The sequence below is a fragment of the Lepidochelys kempii genome, chromosome 2, assembly GCF_965140285.1.
Source record: "Lepidochelys kempii isolate rLepKem1 chromosome 2, rLepKem1.hap1, whole genome shotgun sequence".
Classification (NCBI taxonomy): Eukaryota; Metazoa; Chordata; order Testudines; family Cheloniidae; genus Lepidochelys; species Lepidochelys kempii.
This window is the reverse complement of record NC_136381.1, coordinates 116,899,663-116,927,265: the sequence shown is the minus strand read 5'-3', so window position 1 is coordinate 116,927,265 and position 27,603 is coordinate 116,899,663. Positions and strand designations below refer to the sequence as shown.

The following is a 27,603-nucleotide window of genomic DNA, read 5'->3' as shown; positions in this document are numbered from 1 at the left end:
ATGTCTACTGGCAGCAGAAATGTAGCTGCAGTTTTGTGTGTGGAAAACTGCTTTGATCGTCACGTCTTTTTCTTTAATGTATTTTTCAGATAGGTTGAATCTTGCTGACTCTGTTATAAACAAAGTCACAGAAAAGTCTAGGCAAAAGGAAGCAGATATGTAAGTACTTTGGGTGGCTGTACTTCTGTTGATTTATTGAAAACTCTTATGCCCTCAAATTGTTTTCTACTATGAGCTGCAACTTGATCTATGATGCTGAATAAACTAGAAATTAGAGAACTTTAGTAAACGTTCTGTGTGCTGGTTGTATTTTGGATTGAGCTGTCCAGGGATTAAAAAAATTCATCATGATTAATCTTGCGATTAAAAAAAAATAATTGCGATTAATCGCACTGTTAAACAATAGAATATAATTTATTTAAATATTTTTGGATGTTTTCTACATTTTAAAATATATTTCAGTTACAACACAGAATACAAAGTGTACAGTGCTCCCTTTATATTTTTTTATTACAAGTATTTGCACTGTAAAAAACAAAGCAAAAAAACAAACCCCAAGTACTATAGTGCAATCTCTTTATCATGAAAGTTGAACTTACAAATGTAGACTTAGGTACAAAAAACCTGCATTCAAAAATAAAACAATGTAAAAGTTTAGAGCCTGCAAGTCCACTCGGTCCTACTTCTTGTTCAGCCAATTGCTCAGACAAACAAGTTTGTTTACATTTGCAGGAGATAATGCTGCCCACTTCTTGTTTACAGTCTCACCTGAAAGAGAGAGCTGGTGTTCTTATGGCACTGTTGTAGCCGGTGTTGCAAGATATTTACGTCCCAGATGCGCTAAAGATTCATATGTCCCTTCGTGCTTCAACCACCATTCCAGGGGACATGCGTCCATTCTGATGACAGGTTCTGCTCGATAATGATCCAAAGCAGTGTGTACCAACACATGTTCATTTTCATTATCTGAGTTAGATGCCACCAGCAGAAGGTTGATTTTCTTTTTTGGTGATTCGGGTTCTGTAGTTTCCGCATCGGAGTGTTGCTCTTTTAAGACGTCTGAAAACATGCTCCACACCTCGTCGCTCTCAGATTTTGGAAGGCACTTCAGATTCTTAAACCTTGGGTTGAGTGCTGTAGCTATCTTTAGAAATCTCACATTGGTACCTTCTTTGTGTTTTTGTCAGATCTGCAATGCAAGTGTTCTTAAAATGAACAACATGTGCTGGGTCATCATCCAAGTCTGCTATAACATGAAATATATGGCAGAATGTGGGTAAAACAGAGCAGGGGACGTACAATTCTCCCCCTCAAAGAGTTCAGTCAAAAATTTAATTAATGCATTTTTTTTTTTTTTAAACTAGCGTCATCAGCATGGAAGCATGTCCTCTGGAATGGTGGCCAAAGCATGAAGTGGCATACGAATGTTTAGCATATCTGGCACGTAAATACTTTGCAATGCCGGCTACAAAAGTGCCATGCACATGCCTGTTCTCACTTTCTGGTGATGCTGTAGATAAGAAGAGGGCAGCATTATCTCCTGTAAATGTAAACAAACTTGCTGGTCTTAGCGATTGGACGAACAAGAAGTAGGATTGAGTGGACCGGTAGACTCTGAAGTTTTACACCGTTTTGTTTTTGAGTGCAGTTATGTAACCAAAAAAAAAAAATCTATGTTTGTAAGTTGCACTTTAATGACAAAGATTGTACTACAGTACTTGTATGAGGTGAAAATTTTGGAATTAACATTTTCCCCATAAAATGGGATGATTTGCTGAACAGTCACTAAAGTCATTGCCAGGTCTTGATCCTGCTTTCTTTGAAGTCCGGTGGCAAATATAATTAATTTCAGTGGCTGTGGGATTAGCCAATAAGGCAGAAAACGCTGCTGGTACTTTGCCAGCAAAGGAATCCCATTTTAATGTAATGATGCTTCCTCTTTTCTCTCCCTTCCTTGCCTAATTATCTTCTTGAGCACTCATTCTGGAAAAATTATTGGCGGAGCTATGGATGTTCTTCCTGAGTAGACCATGTCATGCTGTTATATTTTCATTTCCACTAGGTATCGAGTCAAAGATAAATCAGACAGAGCAACAGTGGAACAAGTAAGTTTTAAATATATCAAACTGTTTGTTAAAAGGCTTATTTTCATTTGAATCACTAACCAGAGGTAAAATCCTAGCTTTGTTGGTGTCAATGGCAAAACGTTCATTGACTTCAGTGGGTCAGGGTTTCATCCCATGTTTTTTCTTGTCTTTCTGAACAAGACTGCTTTATAGAAATTGTGTCTGCTTTCACAGCTGGTTTGGAGAACATTGTGGTGCTGAATATTATGATTTGCTGTTGTATTCAACTGGGATTTTGTTGATAGGCATAGAATTTCATTTTAGCTTTACTCAAATTTTCCGTGGAAAAGATGAAATGGTCCTTTTTTTTTTAATCCACACATTTTTGCTTCTAAAACTAGTATGATACATTAAAGGCCTGTATACCACAAGGACCACCATGTGCTATTGTGAATGCCTGGCACATTTTAAGATAGCTGAGTTCTAATGCACTTTTTTTCTTGGTACTGTGGATGGGAAATCAATCCTTTATTAGCATTAGCCTAAGGATGCATGTCAGATATTATAAATCACTGATTAGGAGTTGCATACAAGTCACAAACACGTTTTCCTCCAATATTTTAAAGATAATTCCAAAATTATAGAAGAAACAGAATACTATCCAGATAGAATTTTGAATGGCTTGGTCCACTAAGATGCTGTGGTTCTGTGGGTTCTTCAATTCAAGATGGATTAGTTTAATAATATTTTCAGTAAACTGGATAAAGTGATTTTGCTTATTTTTTTTTTTTTCTAATTTCCCATGAGGTATTGGATCCAAGAACACGAATGATCCTGTTCAAGATGCTAACTAGAGGTGTCATATCAGAGATAAATGGCTGCATCAGCACAGGAAAAGAAGTAAGTTTCATTCCAACTGGCATGCTACAGACTTTCTTTGCAAACTGAAAGGAAGTTGACTCTGCTAAAAGGGAAATAGTAATTATTTATTATCTCTAGCATTAAATTAATTTTCTTGTGTTTGTCAAGAAGTTAATTTATTTACTGTAAAGTGAGACATCAGTTACTTTGAATTTCATCGCATATCAATAGTGAAGCTACTGAACTCTGTTTAATAATCAAAATATGGAGCACCATTTAAATTCCACTTAGACCATAAGCGGTCTTGAGGACTTGAGTGGTATGTAGGCCTAATCCTGAGACTTGGCACAGAGGCTAGTTTCAGTCTCACAGCCAAAGGCTGGTCTCATTGAAGTAACAGGCAAAACTCCATTGACTTCAGTGGAACCAGTATTTGGCTCTGAAGATCTGACCCTGCAGACTCCTGCTTATCATACGTACAGTCCTCACTCATGCAGTTAGTTCCATTGAAGTCAACGTGACCACACTCAGGAGTGCAGAGCATCAGTGAGAGTTGAGGGTGCTTGGCACCTCTTTGGATCAGGCTCCTCTCTAGTTATCTGTAATGGACATCCCAGCCATTATTGTGAAGTTCTACTGCATGTATGCATTTTAGAGCTTTATACGCATACTAACATCTTCGTATGGTTTTAGATCCCAATCCTGCAAAATATTCCCAGTGGTTGGATCCCTGGGCCTGTGCGAAATCCTGTTGACTTCAGTGGGGGCCACCCCTGTTGGGTCCAGGGGTCTCTAGGATTGAGGCATTTTACAACATTGCCACCACCTGATATCTTGGGGTGTCCCTGCAGCACCCCAGCCTCAGTTACTCTCTTCTCAAGGCTCCTTAAAAAATTCCACACAGTCCCAAGATACTCAAAAACAGGGTTCCCCTTCTGTGGTCCAATTTATTAAGTCCTTATACAGTTACCCATAGTTCCCACCCCGCCATTACACTCCTTTAGTTCTATTTGGGCTGGCAATAAAGTCTGTCAAAACAAGTGTAATTCAGAACAAAACCATCTTAACAGTCCTTTCTCCAGGGCATTTCTGCTGGAGTGCAGTTTTCCCACCTTTCTCCAGGGCTTGGAGGCCCGAACATACCACCAGGAAGCGTGCAAACAACCTTCCCCTGCGGTCTCAGGGTCTCCAGCAGGAGCTGTCTTGCTTTCTGCAGCTGCACAGGCTCAGATCTCTGCCTTACCCAAAGTCTCTCCCTTCTGTACACCAGAGGCCTGATTGGGTCACCTCTCTGTGAAGGAGAGTTAGCTGTGTCATAGGTGGGATTCAGACCCATTTCCCTTTAAAGGGTTAGCCACCCTGTGACAAAGCCCAAAGGTTTAATTTCTCTCCTAAAAAATGGTGTTCTTGACAGTATTTGATACATGAGCAAACGTCTCAGTACTTAAACTATTCCCAGAACGTTAATATTGTTTCTCTTACCTTCACACTTATAGGCTAATGTCTATCATGCCAGTACAGTGAATGGAGAGAACAGAGCAATAAAGATTTATAAAACCTCTATTTTGATGTTTAAAGATCGGGATAAGTATGTGAGTGGGGAATTCAGGTGAGTTGAAGTTCTTTTCTTTAATGACAGCAAACCTCTAACTGTACGTTTACCTACAGATTGCTCTTAATTTTTGTCACAAATATTCTATAAATGTTTAAGTCTCTGTGGTGTGCTTGTTTTTAAGATTTCGTCATGGATATTGTAAAGGAAACCCGAGGAAAATGGTGAAGACATGGGCAGAAAAAGAGATGAGGAATTTAATAAGGTGATTTTTATGTTTAACTTTGGTGCAGACATGACTTGTGCATTCCATTGCTTGTGGGAATGAATGTAAGTGTGTGCTGGCTACTGCTCAGTATCTCCTGTGTGGTATCTGTGTGGAAAATTGGTGGGATGAGATATCATGGCCTTCAGGGCTGTCACCAATTCCCCACCTGCTTATTTGGGGGCGTTGTTCATTCATACACTGTTAATAAGGAACGTTGAAAAGATTTCCCCAATACTGCTAAGCAGCAAGATTCCCAGCCTGATGTGTCTAAGGTGTTTCTTCTGCATTAACAGCACTTGGGCAGACTGCCGCACCCACGCACAGCCTCAGTGATCTGAGCAGTCTCCACACAAACACCGCTATCCCCCCGTCCACTGTCCATGCAGGATCAGGGTCTACATCGCACCAGCTGTTGTATTGTCTCTGTTCCTAAAACATTACTTTACTTTTTCTATATTAGGCTAAATATTTCCATTTACACTTAAGTTCCCCATCTTAGTGTGCATGGATTGTACGATGGGCCAAATCCTGCAGTCCTTATTCAGACGAGATTTCCAATGGAATCGGACAATCAGAATCTGGGACGTGACATTAAGCTTTGAAATCCACCCTGTCTTTCTGTCATGCTGTGACTAGCTCATTCATACTGTAGCCACCTATTAGTTAGACTTTGATGGAAAGCCCTAAATTGCATTTCCCCAAACAAACCTGTTTTTAATGCACAACCCTATTGTGATGTTTTTAAGTGACGGGCAGGCAGTAACATCGCTACAGAGCTCAGTATGTCACCTCGTTCCCTCACAAACACGGTGAACAGGAGAGGTGGCAGAACCATGTTTTTTTGCATTTCACACAAGAGATCCCTCAGGGCAGAGGAGCAATTGTTTATCACTGCAGTCTGGCCCTCTAGGAGAGGAAAGAGCAGAGATGCTGCAGGATGACTGTTTATCCTTGCCAGGGTCTGCAGAAGTGTGAGCCCCTCATGGTCACTGGGATCAGAGGCGCTGATGCATTTAAGGGTCTGATCCAAAGCCTGTGAAGATGAATGGAAAGACTTCTGTTGGTTTTAATGGGTTTTGGGTCAGGCCTCAAAAGAATCAGCACGGATGTGATTGTTGTTCATCACCATGTTGACATCAATGAAGACCAGTGCCTGTCCCATAAACAGGGCAGAAACCAGACTGCCTGGGAGCCAGGGAATCTGAAGACTCTGGGTGTTGCCAAGGCTGTTTGGTTAAAACCTTCCCCAGTACAGTAGGGTGAGAAACAAGGTGATCACAGGAGATATTGTCAGTGTCTTGGGTGATTCTCCAGCAAGGGTCAAACAATTACTCTTTTGAGTGATTCTGGCACCCTGCCCTCCCCGGGGAGGCATCAGTCACTGCTTCCTTTTACAGACCCACTGTCTTCCCACTAGATTTCGTGTGGGATTTTTGAAAAGTGTCTAAGTGAGTTAGGAGCAAAAGTCTCATTAGCTTTTCAATAGGCCTTGTTCTCCTCACTCACGTATCTTTGAAAAACCCTGGTGATGAGGGACATGGATCTAAATCTCCAGCATTTCCACACCTGCACAATGTGAAACCTGCTGAAATTCAAGGAGAGATGACGACGTGGCCTCCTTCCACTAGGATCAGTGGTTTCTGCGTGTGTAGTGGGGTCTCAGGGAGGAGGGAATCAGGCAAGCTAGAGAGCTAGCCAATAAACCGGTGCCAGCTGGGGGTGGATCATTTGATGGTAGCTGTTCTGTTGAGCTCCTGCTTGTCCCAGGTACCCCCACAGGTACAAAAGGTGGGCTCTGATTTTAATCTGCCTCAGATCCGGTCCTCAGTTATGGAGGAACAAGATGTTTGGAACCTGATCTCCCATATAATCCCCCATGACTCATAGTGTCACTCACAAAGCCGCGATAGAGGGTGGGAGTCTTTAGTGCTGTCTGTTTCAGGAGTGAAACAGCAGAGCATTCCAGCCACTGCACCAATGTACCTCCCAGGACTGGGGATCAACCCACAGGAGACAGCCCTCCAACACACACACACAAGGGAGCTTTATTATCCCCTCTCTCAACCTGTGACAGCCATGACAGGGAATAATTGTAAGGCTTTGCTTGCATGCTGATCGTTCTTCCTCTTCAAGTCCCCTCTTCCTCCTTGGCATGATGCCATGGCACAGTATCTTGGGGTCCTCCTTCCTTGCACTTCTTGGTGTGGTGCCTTGGGGTCCTTACTCCTCGTCCTGCCCAAGCCCCAGCTCTGGGATTCCATTCCACGCCCTCTGCCTTCTCAGCTGGATACAGGAGTCCTCCTCATGCCCTGCCCTCTCAAACAGCTGCTGTGTCCCAGATCCTGGCTGGGGGAATGGATCCACTTATGTCCCACACCCACCGTTGAAAATGTTGTCAGAACATGGTCAGTTTCCCCATGTAGATGGGGAGCCAGAAGTGCAAAGTATTATTTATTCCCTGTTGAAAAACTGTGACCTTTGCTGACCCAAACGCATCACACTCTATGGTAGAACACTGACTGATGGGCGCATTGCTTTCCACTAATGGGCAGTGTTAATGCCATTTTATTGCAGGGTAAAGTCGGTCCCCACTGCACAGACCCTCCTAACATCCCCACCCTTCCATCGGGGAAGAGAGTGGAGCTGCAAAGGACATCTGGGACAGGGGAGACCGTTGCCTTTGCAGAGTATCAGTTACACAGTCACCATCTCAGGGAATCTTTTATTATTTCATCTTTTTGTGGGGGAAAAAATCACAGTGATGTCAACAACTCGTGACCAATTGTTGCTAATGGAGGAATCTGTCTGTCTGGGGAGGGCAGGGTGGGATAAGAATGAAACACTTGGTCAGCAACAGAGAGACAGACTGGCTGATGCAGCTGGATAGTGGGAGGTGGGGTGTATGGGGCAATTTAGCTTAACAAAAATATATATAATTAAGGGTATATCTACAGGGTGTAGCAGTGCACTGCAGGGGTGTGATTTCTAAAGCACACCAATGTGTGGCACACTAATTGGTCCATGTAGATCCTACTGGTGCACACTAAAAGTTCTCTAGTGTGCTTTAATGTAGCTGTGTTTAAAGTGTGCTATGGAACTTTTAGTGCTAAGCAGCAGGGTCTATATGGACCAATTAGTGTGCAATACGATAGTGCGCTTCAGAACTCACAGCCCCATAGTGTGTATTGCCACAGTGTGGACAACACTGGACATTTATGACATACCTTCTCACATTCCAAGTGGTTAACGCAGAATCAGTGCCACTCAGTTTGGGGGCCCTCTCAAACAGTGGGCCGGGCCAAACTGCCCTTCAAACCTGGACAAAGGGCTTAGGGGGTCAAAGCATGACAGTCCTGCAAAACCCAGGACTGTCAGGATGTCTGATTTATGGTCTTATGATTAAGACACCAGACTGGGACTCAGGAGGTGTGGGCTCACTTTTCAGGTTTGCCACAGACTTCCTGTTCAACCTTAGACCTTCCTTCTGTGTGTCCATTTCCCATCTGTAAAATGGGGATAATGATACTTCTCTTTGTATATTTAGAATGTAAGCCCTTTGTCTGTTATTCTGTACAGCACCTACAACAGAGGGGTTCCAAACTTAATTGGTGTCCCTCGGCACTACCCTAATACAAATTATAATAATAGATTGCATTTATTTTTTATAGGTAGTTATGGGTTTTTTGTTGTAATGTTACAGGTTGAATACAGCACAAATACCTTGCCCAGAGCCAATTATGCTAAGAAGTCATGTACTTGTCATGAGTTTTATTGGTAAAGATGACATGTAAGTATCCTCAGAAAATCAATGAGAACTTTATTGATAGACTTGAACAAAGGTGAATTAAAAAAAAAAATCTGTTGAATTTGCTTAGTTGATGGCAGAGGCTGGTGATTAATTGAGTACATTGCTCTGGTGTATAAATGAGATGTAAAATATCAAGATCCCTCCCAGCTCCTGGTGCAGAGAGTCTGCCTGATTCCAAAGCCTTATCCATGCAAGGAATGAGCAAATAGTCTGCATTAGCTAGAAATTAAGGCCTCAGTTCTGTAACTGAATCTGCATGGGCCTTTTTATACTTCATAGAATACGGATGGTGAGGATTATATGTTCTAGAAATTTAAAATAAACGTCAAAGCTCAGGTCGTGATGTGTTAATGCTCTAGTTGGAAAGTTCATTAGCGATGCCCACAAGTGTTAATTCAGCATTTTGTAATGTAAATATTTAATATTTATAATGTTGTGGTCTAGTTCTTCAGCTGGTGTAAAACATAGTTCCACTTTCTACAGTGGCGCAATAAATATTTATATTAGCTGTGGAGCTGGTCAAGTGTTTGAGTAAATCACTGAGGTCTTTCCATTTACTGAATTAAAAGGGATCAAGTGTTGTGGTGAAGGGACTATACAGCTGGTGTAAAATGGGAGACTTTATTCTGGTTTTTGTTGTTTTTTTTAAATCCAAGGCCTGCTCCTCTGTTGAAAAACGCTCAGTTATCTGACTCAAAAGCCCGGGAGTTGTATCTACAGATCATACAGTACATGAGAAGAATGTACCAGGATGCCAAACTTGTTCATGCAGATCTCAGTGAATTTAATATGCTGTATGTTTTTAAACCTTGCTCTGTATTTTAACATCTAAAATGTAGGCATTGGTGGCTTCTCTCATATGTAGAGCTATGCAGTACACCTCTACCCCGATATAACACGGTCCTCGGGAGCCAAAAAATCTTACCGCGTTATATCGAACTTGCTTTGGCCTCGAGCATTTCCATTATTCATAGTCACTTCCTGCCCCCGACTGACCCCTCAGAACCCCCGACCCATCCAACTGCCCCGACCGCTATCCACACCCCTGCCTCTAGACAGGCCCCCCCAGAACTCCCATGCCCTATCCAACACCCCCGTCCCCTGACCGCCCCGCCCCCAGAACCTCTGAATCATCCAACCCCCCCGCTCCCTGTCCCCTGACCGCCCCCCGAGACCCCCTGCACCTTATCCAACCCCTCGGCCCCAGCCTGGCACGCTTAACTCGCCGCTCAGAGCAGCGTGTCGGAGGCTGACGCGCTGATCCGCTGGAGTGCGCAGCCCCGCCCCCCAGAGCGCTGCTTTACCGCGTTATATCCGAATTCATGTTATATCAGGTCGCGTTATATTGGGGTAGAGGTGTATTAATATGCTCCTTTGGGAGGGCAGTATCTTCCTTTCATCTCTGTTTTGTAATTTACCTGATTATTATACAGATTTCATCCCAAATCTCTCTCAGATAATTTAGCTTGCAAAATACTTCCCTGAATAGGTTATTCAATGAGGTGTTTATTCATCAGCTGATGAATAAACAAGTAAGCTATTTTAATTCATTGTTCTAAAATTGCTTGTTGTGTTCACCAGGATTGTTCTCTCAAATAACGTGCAATAGTATAACTGAAAACAGCTATTATATGGAACGTGTCCCTAGCAAAACTTTAGTGTCAGGCCCCCAAAACTTGAATCATTTTCTCAAACGGTGGGATTTAAAAAAATAAAATTAAAAAAAAATCTGCTTTTCCCTTGCTGCATCTCTAGATACCACAGTGGAGAGGTGTACATCATTGATGTGTCTCAGTCGGTGGAGCATGACCACCCACATGCATTAGAATTCCTGCGGAAGGACTGTGCCAATATCAATGGTGAGTGGGCAGTAGTTCAACTCCTTCTAACAGCTCATTCCTTTAGGAAGGTTAACTGTGTACTTCCTTGTATTCCTCAGACTGACACTGTATGTAGAACAGGATGGAGTTAGTTAAAATGCACATCATCTTAGGATGTGTATAAGTTTCGTTAGGAAGCCAACAAACTACGCTACGCTAAGTACAGCCAAAGTAGAGTAGGTCACACAAATTCAGTTACATCTGAGCTTATGTTCTCGGCTAGTCTAAGGAAAACTGAGTTCACACAATTTCTTATATTACAACAAAGGAAATATCTACCTGCTGTTACAGTAGAGAACATACAGACCTGTTTTGTTCAGTGATTACAAATCAAGTACAGAACTTCTTAGTCAACAAGAAGTTACTCTTGGTTTGATCACATTAGTCCTTGCACCTGTGCAGAGCAGGTTACAGGTTTGGGGCCCTTGGTGATCTGTTGTTAAAGGACTATACTAATATTTTATATCTAGTTCAGCAAGATGCAGTGAGCACCCTCAATCAGTATTTTATTTAAAAATATTGAAATCATTGTCTTCATAGCAGAGGTATGGACAACTCTGGTCTGCATTTTGCTCTGGGGGGAAAGAAATCGGTGTCTCTTTGTAAACATTGTCTTCCTTACTGAAATCTTTATTTAAAAAAAAGGAAAAATCCATAAAACAGAACTCACATTTTGATGTCACATATTGCTTGAGAGCCAGTGAACTAGTAATGTCTTATCTCTCTTGTGTTCCATGGGTTTGTGAATATTTCCTCCTGTAATTTTTCTTCTCTGCATTGTTCAGCTTGCTTTCTCTAAGTGCCACGTGACTTTGGAAGTTTCTTGGGCTGCTCTTTGTCATCCCAGTTCTCTGCTCTATCACTTCCACACTGGTATTTACTTTGTCTACTATAGAACTTGCAAGAGTATTTCTCCATGAGCATGACAGTGATCTTAGATGCCATGTGTTCTGTCCCTGGGCTCTGAGAGCCATCTGGGCTGCTTCCAGGCTTACCTTTTGTTCTGTCTTTCTAATTCATTTCTCAGGGATGCTATGTTGGTTTATCCACAGAGAACATTAGCATTAGAGACTATTGAGCTAAATATCCCATGGAGTGCCTTTGGTGTTTACTTGAATATGGAACCTTATTTTCTCTGTCAACCTTCAGATTTAGTTAGGATTGGTATCTTAAGCCAGCTGGGTGTGAGTATCAAAGAATGGCCGTTAGCCTAAGACAGGGGTCGGCAACCTATGGCATGTGTGCCAAAGATGGCATGCAAGCTGATTTTTAATGGCACGCTACTGCCTGCCGTGTCCCAGCCACTGGCCTCGCTCAGCCAGCTGCCGAACCCAGGCCGGCAGTGGGCTCAGAGGGGCTGGCGGACGGGACCCCAGTGGGCAACAGTGTGCCATTACAAACCCTGCCCGTCCCGGCCTGCTCTTCTACACACACCCGCCGCTGCGCCCCCCCCCCCCCCCCACACACACATTGAAGCTTGGTCCTGTCGGCTGCTGCTGCAGAGCAGGCAAGCTCCCCCCTCCCCCACCATGCTGGGTTCCTGCCCCTCCTCCCCTCCCTCCCTGCTGCAATCAGCTGATGGCCCTTGCAGTCCCTGCTCCAGGAGGAGGTGGAGAAGAGGTGGGGAAGGGGTCTTGGGGAAGGGGGGTGGAATCAGGGCATATCCCCTCCAGCCCCATGTCTTGAGCAGCTCTGGGCAGGGGGCTGGGGAGCACCCTCAGGACCCTGGTCCACACCCCCAGCCCTCTGCTCTGACCCCTGCACCCCCTCACACACACCCCAGCCCTGACCCCTGCACTCCCCCATGACCCCAGCCCTGACTCCAGCACCCACCTCACATGCCCCTAGCCCTCTGCCCTGACTCTTGCACCTCCCACATTCCCACCCCCACCCTGAGCACCAAACGAGAGCTCCTGCAACCACCCACCCCCCCACACACACATTCCCACCTGCACCCCTTGCACCAAATGGGAGCTGGCCAGGTAAGCACTCCACACCCAAACCTCTTGCCCCAACCCTGAGCCCCTTCCCTCATTCTAGTTCCTGGCCGGACTCTACACCCCAACCCCCAGCCTGCTCCTTCACCCCCAGCCCTGTGCTCAGTGCACTCCCACCCTCCGCTCTGTGCAGAGAGAGAGGAAGAGAATGGGCTAGAACCAGGGAGAAGGTAGGTACCCACTCTATGTGGGCAGGGCCGGGATCCCAGACCAGCAGCGGGCTGAGCAGGGCCAGCAGCCGGGACCCTGGCTGGCAGGAGCTGGTGGATGGAACCGCAAACCGGCAGTGAGTTGAGTGGCAGCGGGTTGAGCCGCTCAGCCCACTGCTGGCCTGGGGTCCCGGTTGTTGGCTCCACTCAGCCCACTGCCAGTCTGGGGTTCTGGCTGCCGGCCCCTTGCCAGCCAGGGCCCCACTCGGCCTCCTGCCGGCCTAGGTGAACGGAACCCCAGGCTGGCAGTGGGCTGAGCGGGCCGGAGGCGTAAGATCAGCATTTTAATTTAATTTTAAATGAAGCTTCTTAAACTTTTTTGAAAACCTTGATTACTTTACATACAACAATTGTTTAGTTATATAATGTATAGACTTACAGAGAGAGACCACCTAAAAAAGTTAAAATGTATTACTGGCACGCGAAACCGTAAATTAAAGTGAATAAATGAAGACTCGGCCCACCGCTTCTGAAAGGTTGCCAACCCCTGGCCTAAGATGTGCACCATATTGTCCCCCTATGAATGAAATTTAAATAGATCTTAACTGTACCTCAGGGCACACCTTTGATTCTCATCTGTAGAAATTCCAGAACTGCAAATTTAACTGGTTGACATCTGCAAAGTTTAATCTCAATGTACTGCAACTGCTTGATCCTTTATGAAGCCTTCCCTTCCACCCTCCTGCTTTTCGCTTGTTTCCTGGTCGCATTTGGCTTTCACTGAAGTCTATTGGACTTTTGCCCTTAACTTCAATAGGAACAGGGATTGGGCTTTGAATTTGCGTGCTTCATTCAGCATTTGTTGTATCTGAAAGGTGGGCAACTTGGGCTTTGGGTGACCAAGAGTTTTCTGATAACCACACCTGGTGGGATTCTGCAAACCTTGTAGGGAAGTTCCTCAATTCATAGAACCATTATTCTGTATTTACTATCACTTCAGTGGTGTAGAAGCATAAAGTGAACTTGAATCATGCTATCTTTGTTTTTTTTTCCCTGCTTTCTGGCAGACTTTTTCTGGAAGTACAGTGTTGCGGTGATGACTGTCAGAGAGCTCTTTGAGTTTATTACAGATCCTTCTATCACAAGCAACAACTTGGATGCTTATCTCTCAAAGGTCAGACTTGAAGTTCCTGCTTATGTAAGAAGATTTACGGAGTAAAATAAGATCTGGTTCAAGCTCATCTGTCCTGTTTATCCCACAACGATGCTTCTGCAGTAAAGATTGTGCATTGTATAATGAGGCAGCAATTTAAAAAAAAATATAGAAATGTTTTAACATCAATACATGTAAGCCGTGGGAACTTATCCACACCTCCCTGCCATGTTTGTGTGGGGTGGGGCGTATGAGCGGGACGAGTGAGGTGGACTTGGGGGTAAATGGGTTTGAGTGGAATGAGGGAGGCTTACGCTCCACCCTAAAATACCCAGCATCACCAGCTAAATGCTGATTGGTCCAGAAGATGAAAGGAACCTGCCTATTCTAGGAGGAGGGGGGTATGCTGGCTCTAGGCCCCACACCTGGAATACTTCAGGCTGGTCTCAGTTATCCACCACTGCTCTCTTCCCGTTCCCTCTGTGTCTGTTGAGTCTTGTTCTGACTCAAGCAGGGGTGCGTTTAAAGTCAGCTGGGATTCAGTTGTTGCTCCTTGGGATGCTAGTGAATAGATGATCACTTTCCAGCCCCCTAGCTCTAGCAGTCCCTTCGGTGTGTCATCAGCCCCAGCAACCACGTTGCATTCTCCTTTACCAATTAGCTGTTGCCATAAATCCCAGCTCGGGTAGTCAAAGCAACAACGATGGTGAAGGATCAAATTAAGACTCCCGTATCCTGACCTCAGCCATGTTGGGAATGGGGTGACGGGAGACATCATTCCTGCCCCAACCTGGAACGCTGGGTAGTGGGCAAGTGCTTCCAAGCAGCCCATAAACACTTGCACAGCTTTTCGGTATTCGCCGGTACACTGGGCTGGAGGGAGTAGGACGTGGCTATAATACTCCCATCTTGCTCATGCATGCTCCTCTGGCTATTCAGTGCTGCTGGCAGCAACTCTGCATCTGCAGAGTGTGGCAACCTCCGGTGTGAGAGCATGAGCAGCAGACAGAGGCTCCCTGTGCCCTGTTATCCCACACTGGTGTAGGAACAGCCATTATTTGGCTCTGTGTTTGGATTGGCAGGAGTGGAGGGAAAGTTTTTTTTTTGCTCTCATTAAGTAGATCAGTAGCCAGGAGCGGGATTTAAGTGGGTGTGCCCTGCAGAAGTGTTCAGCACCGTTAGGGGTCACTAAAGGCATTGTGGTATGAAAAGCTGGAGTGTTTTACATGAGCGAGAGAGAACAGTTTCCCAGCAAATGGAGTGGAGGTGGGGAAATATAGGTAGGAACAGCTAGATGAGGGACTGGATTGTGAAGAGTGATGATTTTGTATTGCATTTCATATTGCTGTAGGTGATGGAAATTGCAACCCAAAGAACAGAGGAAGAAAGGTCCAGTCAAGATAACGTGGATGAGGAGGTGAGGATCTTTTTCCTCTGCCAGGAGGGAATCTTTGCAGTATCCCTTTTGAAGACTTTTTGAAATGTTCTCTTTGATACCCTGATCCACAGAATGTTACATTTAATACACTGATACATCCTGAGCTAAGTGGAGAGGCTTTCAGATAGTAAATGGTTCTTTAAATGATATCTAAACACTTCTCATGATATCTTCTTTGCAATCTCTGGTCAGCATCACCTGTGTCATTAGGATGTTTTCTAGACCAACATGCTTGGCTATAACTGGTCTTGAACTTAGACATTACAAGGGACCCAGCTAGCAACGAAGGGGAAATCTTTGAGCTTCTGCAAATATGGCTGAAAGAATAATGTGCTAAAATGAGGATTCATACAGTGTTAAGATGTGAATAGTTTTTGCCCCCGGTTGTTCATATTGACTGAAAAACAATTCCAGCTCCCTCTCCAAGATTCTGATTTGGGTCTTCTAATTATGGTAATGTTTCTTTCTGCTTATTTCTGATGCAGCAGTAGCCAACATAGGTCTGTTTTCTTTGCATCGTTGAGGATGTGTGGTTCACTGACAGTATTGTTTAGCATGGGAGCATAAGACAAAATCACTGTCTTGATTTGATTCTTTTAACTTGTCAGCAGCAAAGTGATGGATTGCAATAAAACCTGAATTTAGTATATTGAGGGGCATTTTGTACCAGATAAGAACTTTTAAAACAGGTCACTCTTTGTCCCTTAGCTAACTGCTGGTGTGTTTATAAACCAAAGGCCCAGTCCGTGAGGTGCACAGTGCCTTCTGTGAGGTCCTGAGCACCCTCAGCTCCCACTGAAGGCAATAGAACTTCATGTATGTCCATCTGTGTTGTTGAATTCAGTGGGTGCTCAGCACCTCAGAGGAGAGGGCCGAACCTTGTTACATATTTTATATTGTTGTAAGCTGATCTTGTGTAAGGAGATCCACTATTGTAATTTATATGAAGTTTTTGTTTATATATAATTTAAGTGGACCTGTACTGTGAGAGGAAGGGTGATCTAGTAGTTAAGGCACTGACCTGGGACTCGGGACATCAATGGGTTTCAATTCCCTACTCTGCCACAAACTTCCTGTGTGACATTTTAAATAAACCCCTTAATATTCAAACAAATTAATGGTGAGGACGGGGCAATGTATGGAGGTGGTTGTAAGGAGGCCAATAGCTATCATGCTATCAAGACCTTAATTATAAAATCTTAAGATGTTGTTATGGGTGAGTTCCATAGTGTAGGACCCACCACAACGAAGAGACAATCTGCTGCTGGCCAAAGACAGTGAGGTGGGATCTCTAAATTATGGGTGTTGTCTGATCACAGACACCCATCAGGATGATTCCCAAGGAAGAAGCCTATAATCAGGACTAGACGTAAATCAATTTGCATGTTGTTTCATTTCACTCTGTTAGGTATTTAAGAAAGCTTACATCCCTCGAACCCTGACCGAAGTTAAAAACTACGAGAGGGATGTAGATGTCATGATGAAATTGAAGGAAGAGGACATGGCATTAAACGTGCAGCAGGATAATGTAAGTAGACTTCCCAAAACATTACAAACAACTTGAGTTGGCAGAGAGAGACAATCCAGGGCGGTACCATTAGCTGTGGATTCTCGTGGAAGAACCACCAATGGGGTTTGTTTTGAAGTATTGGTGAATCCTGGTTCTATAGCAATATACCATCAAAAACGTCAAGAATGAATGTATTCAAAAGACACACTAGCATGTCAGGGATCAGTTGCAAACAATCACATTCTCTTTCTGAGTGGATGTGCAGTAGCTGTCAAATCAACTTGACATTCAGTTTCAGCTATGTATGGACTAAACTTCATATATTGTGGGGGGAAAGACCAAATTAATCTCTGGTGTAAATTCATTGATCTTAGTTATATCTCAGCCCAGGGATCTCACCTCTGACTTGTTTTTACAGAATTAAAATGCTGCCACATCCCTTTGAAACTAATTTTATATTATTTTTTGCGCTTGCCTAGAAGCGTAAGGTGGAAATACATAAGATAGTGCCTGGAGTCTAGTAATAGGAATCACTGAACTTTTATTTTTCCATCATTCATTGTCCTGTTGGAAACTCTAGATATTTTCCAATTTTCCAGAGTAAAGCTAAAACTCTACTATAGGCAGGTGCTCATCCATCAACCTTACTTCAGTAGAGCTGTATAACAGAGCTTCTGTGCTACCTGTATACACATACCACTCACCATCAGGCCCTTGTTAGATGCCTCTGTTACTCCATGAATAGTGCAGATCTTGCTCAAGGTCTGAGAAGTCAATTTACTGACATGTTACAAAATGTAGAGACTGAGTGCTTAAAACCTATGTTATGCACAGTTGCAGATTCTAGCTCAGAAAAACAAGGCTTTCCAAACAGATCCCCTCTCGAGTGACAAAAGAACATAATTAAAAACACCTGGATAGCTGAAGATTCTAATACGTGAAAATTAGGGAGATGATTTAAGTAAAGAAGTCAATCACAATATTCCCTTTGTGGGGTTTTTTGTTTTTAAAAAGTGCCATCAGTGCATTGTAGCATATTGGCTGTGTACATGCGTTGAAACAGTATTATTTGTCCCTTTTCTAGATGATCTTCCCATTCTGGGTAGTGCGAAGAAAAAGCCAAATCACCAGATTGCTTGCAAAATATAGACAGCGTAGTCTATAAGGGCGGCATCTCTCTGTCCCCCACCCTTCTTCTGTTTTGTCATTGTAGACTGCGAACTCTGTGGGGTGGGGTTCTGTCTGTCTGTGTGTTTGTGCAGTGTCTAACACATTTGTACACTACTGCCGTATATATGATGGTGCTAGTGAGCTGATAAAAAGACAAACCCTTCTAAGGCTTTACAGGAGAGAGCTGTGCCTTCTCCCTCTCAGCTCTTCCGTGTACATGTTGTGAAGTTTCTCCATACGAAAGATTCACAGGGAACAGACTCTGATCTCAAAAAGTGAAGGTCAGGCCTAGGGAATCTCTAGTTTCTAAAACCTGATGTGCAGAATCTACCGTCTGTGTGCAGAGAGCTCTGTGGGTGGGACTGGAAAACAGGCATATCTGGTACAGTCAGCCACCTGTTTTCTCTGGTTGGCAGGTTGAAAATGATAGTTTTGCAGCTAGATGTTTTTGGGTAATTGATTTTCATTTATCCCGGTGTATAGATTCTCTACCAGACAGTGACAGGACTGAAGAAGGACTTGTCAGGTGTTCAGAAGGTAAGATGGCCTGTTAAGTTTTTCTTCTACAGTGAATTTCATTGTTCATAAAGGTGCCTGAGAAGTATTAAATGAGGCCCGGTCTTACATTTGGTTCCATGCAGGCAGCCCCCTGATTTCAGAAGGTTCTGACTGCAGGTTCTTCCAGCACAGAGGCAGTTGCAAGATCAGGGGCTAAGATTGCATCTTTACACCACTGTGTACTTGCATACCATGTGCTGCAGTATATGGAATTACTTTGCATTACTCAGCCAGTGCTGGAGTAACTCAGGAACAAAAATACTCAAGGAGCCACCAGATGGTCAGTATAGGAAGATACAACATATGGCCAGATCTACATTTAGGAAGGGGGGGGGAGATTTCCCAGTGCAGAAAACTTTATATAGAATGCTACATTTTCACAAGTGTTATGTTTTGTGTGACTTGTGCTGTAATTGTTGTACATAGAGCATTTATGCAGAATAGGGCATTGTACTAACTAATGGAAATGTTGCAATGCAGTACTTTAAAAACACACTGATTAGTACAGCATGTTTATCCAGTCTGTAAGTGATTGCAGATATCCTGCTACAGTAGGAGCCAGGTTGGGTTTTTCCTCTTTTGGAAACCATGCTTAGTTAAACAGCACTAGGCAGACCCCGTCTACAGTGCACATATAACCATGTCAAGCGACCGGGTTATAACACGTTTGTTCCCCAGTATGATTAAAGTACAGGGCTCTTTTGCATTGTAGATGCCTGACTGTTAACTGCTAGAGCCCATGTGGGTCACCGCTAAAACTGGCTTTGGTATGATTCTTTAAAAAAACCAAGGTCTGCTGTACACCACAGACCTGAATAGTACTTCAACTCTGTGTGGTGGTGAGGTAGCGGTGCAACTGTTTTGTAAGCAAGTCCCCAACAAGCTGTATTTCCATTGTTTACTGTACCCTTTGTTTTTAACGTGGATTAATTTTGTTTCATTCTCTTTTTTGTAATTTTAATACCAGTGTCGAGAGGCACATTGATTGTGAAGAAGTGGATAAACACAAATTAGCTGAAGGCTTTCTTTCTAGGAGGCTCTACCACTTAAATGCTACGTCTTTTTTTTTTTTTTTTTTAAATGTTCCACTGACTTTTGGTTATGGACAAAATCCTTCTGTGTTTCCTTTAGGTCCCTGCACTCCTTGAAAAAAAAGAAGAGGAGATGGAATCAGATTCAGAAGATGGGGGCAGTTCTGATGACTCTGACTCAGACTCAGGCTGTAAAGAACAGGGAGAGCCACTGCATGCCAAAGATCAACCGACTGATGCTGACATGGACAAAAAGGTTAGTTGGCCAGGAAGTCATACACTTTCCCCTCTCTGCTCCAGGGAACTACTCAAGTGACAAATATATCTATTTTTCGACATATCTACTGCTCAGTGAGAACAAAAACGCTTTTAATTTATTCTTTTAAGTATTTTAATTAAGAGAAATGAGAGCAGAGATTTAATGTCCCCAATGAAGTGTTGTTTGAAGTGCTCTCTTGGGTTTTGCTAATGTAATTTCTATAGAGTAACATTTAACCTACACTTACCCACTCACCTCCAAGCCAGAATACATAAGCTTTGTGTGGGGAACTCCACCTGAGATGTGGGGAACAGAATCCGATGTGAACAGGGCACAGCACAATTCTACAGCGTGTTTTCTAGCTCTTGGGCTGGAAGAGGGGCCGTGACCTTTGCCCACTTTATATAATTGTGGACCCAGTGGCTATGGCTCCGGCTGCATCCATAGGGGTTTATGTAGAGCTGGGGTGTGAAGCCCAGCTCTGCCTGAGGACTAGGTATAGAATCTTCCTGAGTGTCAGCTCTGTGGCTTTCTGAACCCTGCACAGTAGATCCACTCCAGTGGGTCAGAGACCTTAGTGAATTTCACAGAGTGTCCCTACCGTTCAGCAGCATTCCAGGCGCTGCATGAAAGGAAAACTCTGTGCAGTTCAAAAGGATTAAAGTGTCATCGAAGATGAGATAATTAAAATTGAGCCTAAAGATCTGAACTACAATGGCTGTGCCGTGGTGAAATTCTTGGGGCTAGGATTGTAAAATGGAGAGTGCTTGGCCACTTCTGACCATCATTCCTTGTTCTCTTTTGTAGGATGGGATGTTACTTAATCGCATTGTATTGGTCAGATCCCAGTTTGAATTGTATTCTGTTTAGCTAAATTGCACCTGCTGTTTCAGTGAGATAAAATAGCATTCACCATCTGACTTAAATTGCTGCATAGTGTTGTGGTATCGAATCCCCTCCCTTCAGCTCTGATGATGATCAAGTTGCTGCGTTCTGAACTCCTTGCAGACGATGGATTGGTCTCTCTTGGCAGTCCATGAAAGTGTTCATTGCAGTAGTCCAGCCCGGATATTGGAAAGCCATGCATCAGATTCCTATTACAATTTGTGTTGAGTGTAGTTTACAAATTAAATAGTATGAGTTCTCATCCCCTTTGTAATCTGCTATGTTCGGCAGTTGCTCCCACCATAACTTCCTGGCTTCAAACGCCTCTGAAATTTGGAAACTGGATTTTGTGGCTCAGTCTCATCTCTAGAAATGTGGAGTTCATTTAATTTCCTAATACAGCATTTCAAAGCCTGGGCCAAAATTGCTTAACTTCTGTCCTCCACCTTTTCTAACAGTAACATATCACGTGTTAGGAACCTGCTCACAATCGTTCTGGATCATTCTTGTAAATGAAGTGTTGTTCACTTTTTATAGGAAAGGAAAAAGATGGTTAAAGAAGCCCAAAGAGAGAAGAGAAAAAACAAAATCCCAAAGCACGTAAAGAAGCGAAAAGAGAAGACAGCAAAAATGAAAAAAGGCAAATAACGTGGCTTTGATCTTGGGGGCAGGGTTAGCTGTTGCTTACTATTGGTCTCCATCAGTTATTTTCGCTACAAAATATTCTATTTATGTAAATATAGATTTCACCGTGATGGTGGCTTGTTACCAATCTTGTGATTGGCTGGATGCAGCATATACCATTGCTTTTTTGTTGGAGAAGATTGACTCGTGTGCCTGTGTAAAAATGTGCAAAGCCTTTAGCCCTCAACGTAGGTGGCCATTCTCCCACTTCTTGGACTGCCAAGAAGAAGGCGCTTTTTATGATTTTCGTCCAACACAGAAAAAAGAGAAGCACATACTTGTTTCTCTCTTTAAAAAACAAAGGAAAACCCCAACAGCAGCATGGACGTTGAGTTATACTTTATCGTGGTCAGTGTTTTCACATGGGGAAATACAGGTGCGCAAGTCCTTATGTAGGTGCACATTTAAGCACCTGCTCTCACGGAACATCAGTGGCAAAACTGCCATCGGCTGCCATGGAAGTAGGACTGAACATGAGTGATTTTTTTTTTTTTTTGAGAGGCGCTAAATTCCCTAAATTGACTACAATTCCCGCTGGAGTCAATGGGAGCGATGAGTGATCAGCACCTCTGAAAATCAGGCCGCTGATTTAGGTGCCTAAATATGGGTTTAGGTGCCTGACTTGAGGTACCCAAGTTTTGAAAATATTGGTGTAGCTGTTGAAATGCTTCACTTTAAAACTCTTTTCCCCCATCTACGATGCTTCTCATACGGTTGATGTCAATTGGCTGCAAGCTGCTGAGAGGTGGTAATTGTAGTTAAGCTTCTAATAATTCTTCTGTGTGAGTTCCATACCTGTTGCTTCTGTGTTTCAATGCTCATTGGGTGTTCCAGTCGTAAAATTTAACATGCAGATGTTTCCATTTTGAGTGAGAACATGTGTACTGAGGTCATCACATAAGACTGCAGCTTCAAATCATTATGGCTTTGGAGCCGCTTATGCAAGCAGAACTTTGTTATATTGTTGTCTGGAATATATTTCAGAATATAAGCATAATGTTTCGTGACTGGCATACTTCTGAAATGGGTTTTATTCAGATTCTAGTAAACAGTATAAATCTAAAAAGCTTCACTATGATGCTTATTTAATTATAAGCTGCTTTTGTTCTCCCCAATGGCTAAAGGAATAGCACAGATATAAGTGGTTGGTTCTAACAAGGGTGCTATGTACTGTTTTTAATCAGTAGATAATGCTAACAATTAAAATGAAAAAGCAGCCATATTTCATTTCACTATGTATGAATAAGATCATGATCATCACATTGGTTTGACATTTGATCAGGTCTTAAAACTGGTATTATTTTTACCATCCAGAGCTTGATCTCCAAGGTGCTGAGTGCCCTCCGCTCCTACTCCCATTAGAAAATTTAGGCCCTTGCTTCTCTGGGTCAAAGTGACACTAGTGATTTTGGGTACTTAACTTGAGACACTGTAAAGGAACCTGATATGTAGAAATTGCTGAGCACCTGTCCTCTGAAAATCAGACCCCTCTAAGGCACCTCACATGGGACACTCAAAATCACTAGTCACTTCTGAAAAGGTAGGCCAAAATGCTTAGTAGTATGCAAGAGGATTAAACATGCAGAATATGAATATCCACAGTTACACTGTCTAGGATAAAAATTAAGGGATGCTTTATCCCCATGCTTCAGGATGTAAGCCAAGCACTGGACTTAAGAAACTTTCCCCTGTGGGCATGTTGTTGCATATTAGTTGTTCATTAGTTGGTTTTTTAAATACCTTCCTCTACTTGTAGGAATCCAGCACTCTCCACTGTTGGAGAGAAGTGGATATTGGATTTACATGGCCTGATGTGGTGTGGCAATTGCTCTGATACTGCAATTCTAAACAACATATTTGTATTCTTTGGTCAAGCCTTGCAAAATTCAGCTCATTTATAAAGACGGTACTGGGCCAGGTATTGGCATGCTGCTTCTCTCACACATTAGATGTACGCTCTGTTTATGTAACTGTTGTGCAGCTTTGGAAGGTGGAGAAGTGCAGATGAGTTCTCCATGGTGAAGCCAGTAAATCCAGTTTTGCACATAAGGAGATGTTGACGGGGAGGTTTTTAGCTGCGCTGAAATATTTTGATGAAAGAATGCAAAACTAGCTCTGACACGCCTCTGTTGTACTTGTATCAGTCACTGTATTCAAGAGTTACACCTAAGATACTGCAAGATACGGTCTCTGAGAAGCAAGAGCCCACACTTTCCAAGACCCCTTGGCCTGCCCTGTAATTTTTCAGCCACAGTCAACTGAATGCATTCACATGCATGTGCAAAGGGTAGAGGTGGACCTCTTAACTATCTGATTTGTGGGTGCATTGGAGGTAGAAATGAAATTCAGTAATTTGTACCTGAAAAATTGATTGTGGATGCAAAATTGTGGATGTGAAATACTGTGCAGAGTGCAGCTGACTTCCCCTTCCCTGCCCATTCCTGATCAGCAGAGCCTGACCTTACAGGGCAGCTGCAGAGAGAATTTAATAGTAACAGAAAAAAGGGAAGCATGCTAGGGAGTCCACACTCCGATCTTCCACCCCCACCACTTGTCTCACTCCCCTCTGCTCAGAAATGGGAAGGAAGGAAGAACCAGGCCCTTAGTTGCTTAGATGTAATAGTGACAGGGGGCTCATAAAGTACTTAAATTATTTTTTTGTAATTGATTAAAAGAAAATTGATACCATGATAAATAGTTCAGTATATAGTTTAAAAATAAAACAAAGGATCCCTGTACTGTTAAGTTCTTGGGGTGTTTTGCTTTGTTAAAATTAATAAATGTATAACATTTTTTCTAAAAGCTCAGATAGTTTTATTTGTTTGTTTGTTTTGTTTCTTCTTTCTTTTAAAGCAGTGGTTCTCAAACTTTTTTTTTTGCGGGCCACTTGAAAATTGCTGAAGGTCTCAGCTTAATGATCTTTCCAAATGTTGTTTGGACCATTAGCTAACTATTGTAAAGCGCTTTGGATAAAAGCGTTATATATATATATATATATATATATATATATATATATATATATATATATATATATATAAAACTTAATAATTAACTTTTTTTGTTCTACAAATAAAAGCACACAACTCATATTTTAATATCAGTGATGCGATGGATGTGCCCTCTCTCCCCCGCCGTGTCAGCCCCCAAGCTGAGGCTGGGAGGGAGGGGGCGTCTCTCTCCGGCACCCGCAACCCTGGAGCTGGGAAAAGTCGCCTCTTTCTCTGGCTGCCGCAGGCCAGCACATCCCAAATTCCCCCATCCCCTCTTCTCACCCCACTTCCCCCTCCCACCTACCCTGTATTTCCCCCCCAAGGTCACCACCTCACCTTACATGTGCATCGTCTCCAGGGTCCAGGCACCTAATTAGTGGAGACACGCCTGCCCGGCTCCACTAATTAGGTGGGTGGCCCTTCATTCTCTCATGTGCAGCTGCCCAGGCACGCACCTTAGAGGGAACTAGCCACAGACCATCTGAATGAAGCTCTCGGACCACTGTGGTCCGTGGACCACAATTTGAGAACGTGTGTGTTAAAGCATCATTAGATGAAAAGAGAGAGCTCTGGCCTAGTGTCTGTATAATGTCCTGCTCCACATTTTATTTAACTTTATTGGAAATCATTTTTACTTCCTCTAGAGGGAGGTACAAGTTCTTTCTCAATATATGCTGGACATAAAATGAATATCACCTACATTTTGGGAAACTCAAGCAAGACAACTCTCTTGTGGGTTTTTTGGGGGTATTTTTTTTTTTAAATAGTGGAGGGACTTCTTAATTGCATTCATTTGTGAAAATATTGAGCTCGATCCTGTAGCCTTTATGAAAGTCAAACACATTATATTCCAGAGGTCTTTGATGTGTATGAGGACTGCAAGTTCAGACCCATTGTTAAGAATAAGCTTGTTTTGATCTGGATTTCAAATAGGCCAAAACTCTTGGTGTTCAAATCTGGTACAGCTGGTTTGGCCAATTATTCAGGTGTGGGCCATTTGCAAAATGTGGAGTTGAGTCCAGGTTTGGATTTCAACACCCCAACATTTGGGATTTCAGTGTGTTTCAGTCCATCTGTGTTAATATATTAAAAGTGCTAATGAGTTTTGTACTTATGCATAAAAAAAATTGGTGAATTATGGTGGGACACTCTCTCTCTCTCAGTACAGACCCAAAGAGAACTGATCTTTTCACATGTACAAAGACCACCTCCAAGAGAATGTCTGTCTGAAAAACGTATAGTTCTTCATTCAACAGAAGACAGTCCCAGGGCTGGCTGCGTTCATGATGTACAAACTGTAGCTTTCTGTGCAATTAAGTAGTAGTAAGTGATCTCCATACCACATGCTTCAGCAATTATAGTACTGATGGTAATCACTCGCCAGGGAACAGCTACTCTTTTGTTGGTGTTTATTTTGAGAGCATCAGTTAACTTTCACAGGTGACACCCACCTCAAGCATTCAGCTATCAGCTCTTTGCAGCACTTATTTTCTGCTCCTTAACAAAATATTTAATTTAAAAATGGAAAAAAAGGTTTGTTTGCTTTTTAAAAGAAGTGTCATTAAAAATCAAGTTGTATGCAATCCCTGGGGGTAGCTGTCTTAGAGGAGACATCCTGTGCAGCATTATAGATCCTCTGCTCTATTTTATCAGAGTAAAGGTTTGTCCCAACCAAACATTTCCCTCCCTAGTCCTGCTGTTGCCTGGCATGTTGTGTACCAGTTGGCTGCTTGCTTCTCTCAACACGGGAGGTGGCTGCACTTTTAGGGTATGCCTACACTGCAGCTGGGAGCATGCTTCCCAGCTCGCTAGATAGACGTTCGCTCGAGCTAGCGCACTAAAAATAGCAATATTGTCGGGGTGTAATGGGTGGCAGCTTAGGCTGGCCACCTGAGGACAAACCTGCCAAGACCCACTGGGTTTCACACTCGGGCAGCTAACCTGAGCCACCCCCAGCCACACTGCTATTTTGAGCAAGATATTTTGAGCAGAGCTAGTGCGTGTCTGTCTGTCTGAGCTGGGAAGTATGTTCCCAGATGCAGTGTAGAAATACCCTTAGTAGTACTCTGTATGGGTTCCCTTCTTGCAAATACTTATGCATGTGAGTAAGCTTGAGTTTAATGAAACTACTTGTGCATAAAGTTACACCCTTGCAGGTGTGTTAGTAGGCTCAGGACTATAGATTGTCCATGCTTTGGGAACTGGGGGGATACAAGGAGCTTTTCAAATGTGAAGTGTATTTTATGCTTCTATATAAAAAAGCATGACTTGTGGGCTTATTTTCCCATAATTTTTAATACCAGAAACAACTTGCCCTGCAACAGTGATGCTTATGTTTCAAGTGAAGGGGCAACCGCAGGGGATGGGAAAACTAGATAAGAGAGCCTGTGGAAGGCCTGTACGTTGTTGCTCTAGAATGTCCCATTCCCCCAGAGCTGTAGTAACTCGTGTGTGGTACTTTACTTTTCCATTAATCTACACATATGTAATGAGCACCTGCTTGCCCACCCCACCCCCGTTTTCTGGTTCATCCTACCTCTGTGTCCTTCCCATGGTCACATCCTTCAGAGTAGCTTGAGTGCCAGTTATGAGTGAAGGGAAGGGAAGGCGGAGGTGTATTTAATAATTCCAGAGTGGCTTCCGCTTGCTTGGGATGCCACTCTCTGTGTGGGCAGTGACTTCCTTCTGGTGCAGGGGTACCACAGTGTGGAGTGAAACCATGGCACAGTGTGGGTATGGTATAAACAAACACTGGGTCCTGTGAGGTGCTCAGCACTCTCAATGCCCATTGTGGGTAATGGGAGTTGAGAGCAGGATGAGGCCCAAAGCATGGGTACAGGGGAAATACTGGTTGAGATCTTCAAAGCCCATTTGGGGATGTAGTTGCACAACTCCCAGTGAAATCCATTTCGGTGGGAATTGTGTGGCTAAATCCCTAGTTAGCTATGAAAATCTCAGCCACGGTTACTAACATAAACAGAAGAAAAAATTACACAGCTCCTTTAAAAACAATTTTTACTTGGATTTGGAGAAGGGGCGGTTCTGGAGAGGTAATTATGGTCTCTCTCTCCAGACTTCAATGGACATTGCCTGACAATGAGATTTAAAAAGGACTGTAGAAGATGAACGGTTTCAGAGTAGCAGCCGTGTTAGTCTGTATTCGCAAAAAGAAAAGGAGGACTTGTGGCACCTTAGAGACTAACCAATTTATTTGAGCATAAGCTTTCGTGAGCTACAGCTCACTTCATCGGATGCATTCAGTGGAAATGCATGCATCCGATGAAGTGAGCTGTAGCTCACGAAAGCTTATGCTCAGATAAATTGGTTAGTCTCTAAGGTGCCAC

At 43.2% G+C, this 27,603-nt stretch overlaps 1 protein-coding gene across 4 annotated transcripts in view; it reads left to right on the top strand.

Moving 5' to 3' along the window:
• The window catches only part of RIOK1 (RIO kinase 1), a 29,950-nt gene extending 5,787 nt beyond the window's left edge, over window positions 1-24,163 (top strand). For 2 of the 4 annotated variants that reach the window (XM_073332097.2, XM_073332096.2), the window contains 14 exons: window positions 90-159; window positions 2,063-2,105; window positions 2,874-2,966; window positions 4,424-4,536; window positions 4,664-4,744; window positions 8,448-8,534; window positions 9,212-9,349; window positions 10,311-10,414; window positions 13,649-13,755; window positions 15,086-15,151; window positions 16,581-16,700; window positions 18,336-18,389; window positions 19,542-19,697; window positions 21,123-24,162. In XM_073332097.2, the coding sequence (XP_073188198.1) occupies window positions 90-159; window positions 2,063-2,105; window positions 2,874-2,966; window positions 4,424-4,536; window positions 4,664-4,744; window positions 8,448-8,534; window positions 9,212-9,349; window positions 10,311-10,414; window positions 13,649-13,755; window positions 15,086-15,151; window positions 16,581-16,700; window positions 18,336-18,389; window positions 19,542-19,697; window positions 21,123-21,233 (1,343 nt within the window). In that variant the 3' untranslated portion in view covers window positions 21,234-24,162. Of the gene's footprint in view, window positions 1-89; window positions 160-2,062; window positions 2,106-2,873; window positions 2,967-4,423; window positions 4,537-4,663; window positions 4,745-8,447; window positions 8,535-9,211; window positions 9,350-10,310; window positions 10,415-13,648; window positions 13,756-15,085; window positions 15,152-16,580; window positions 16,701-18,335; window positions 18,390-19,541; window positions 19,698-21,122 lie in introns of all 4 variants that reach the window. The other 2 variants (XM_073332098.2, XM_078851630.1) reach the window with 2 other exon arrangements.
• Window positions 24,164-27,603: the final 3,440 nt, after the last annotated feature.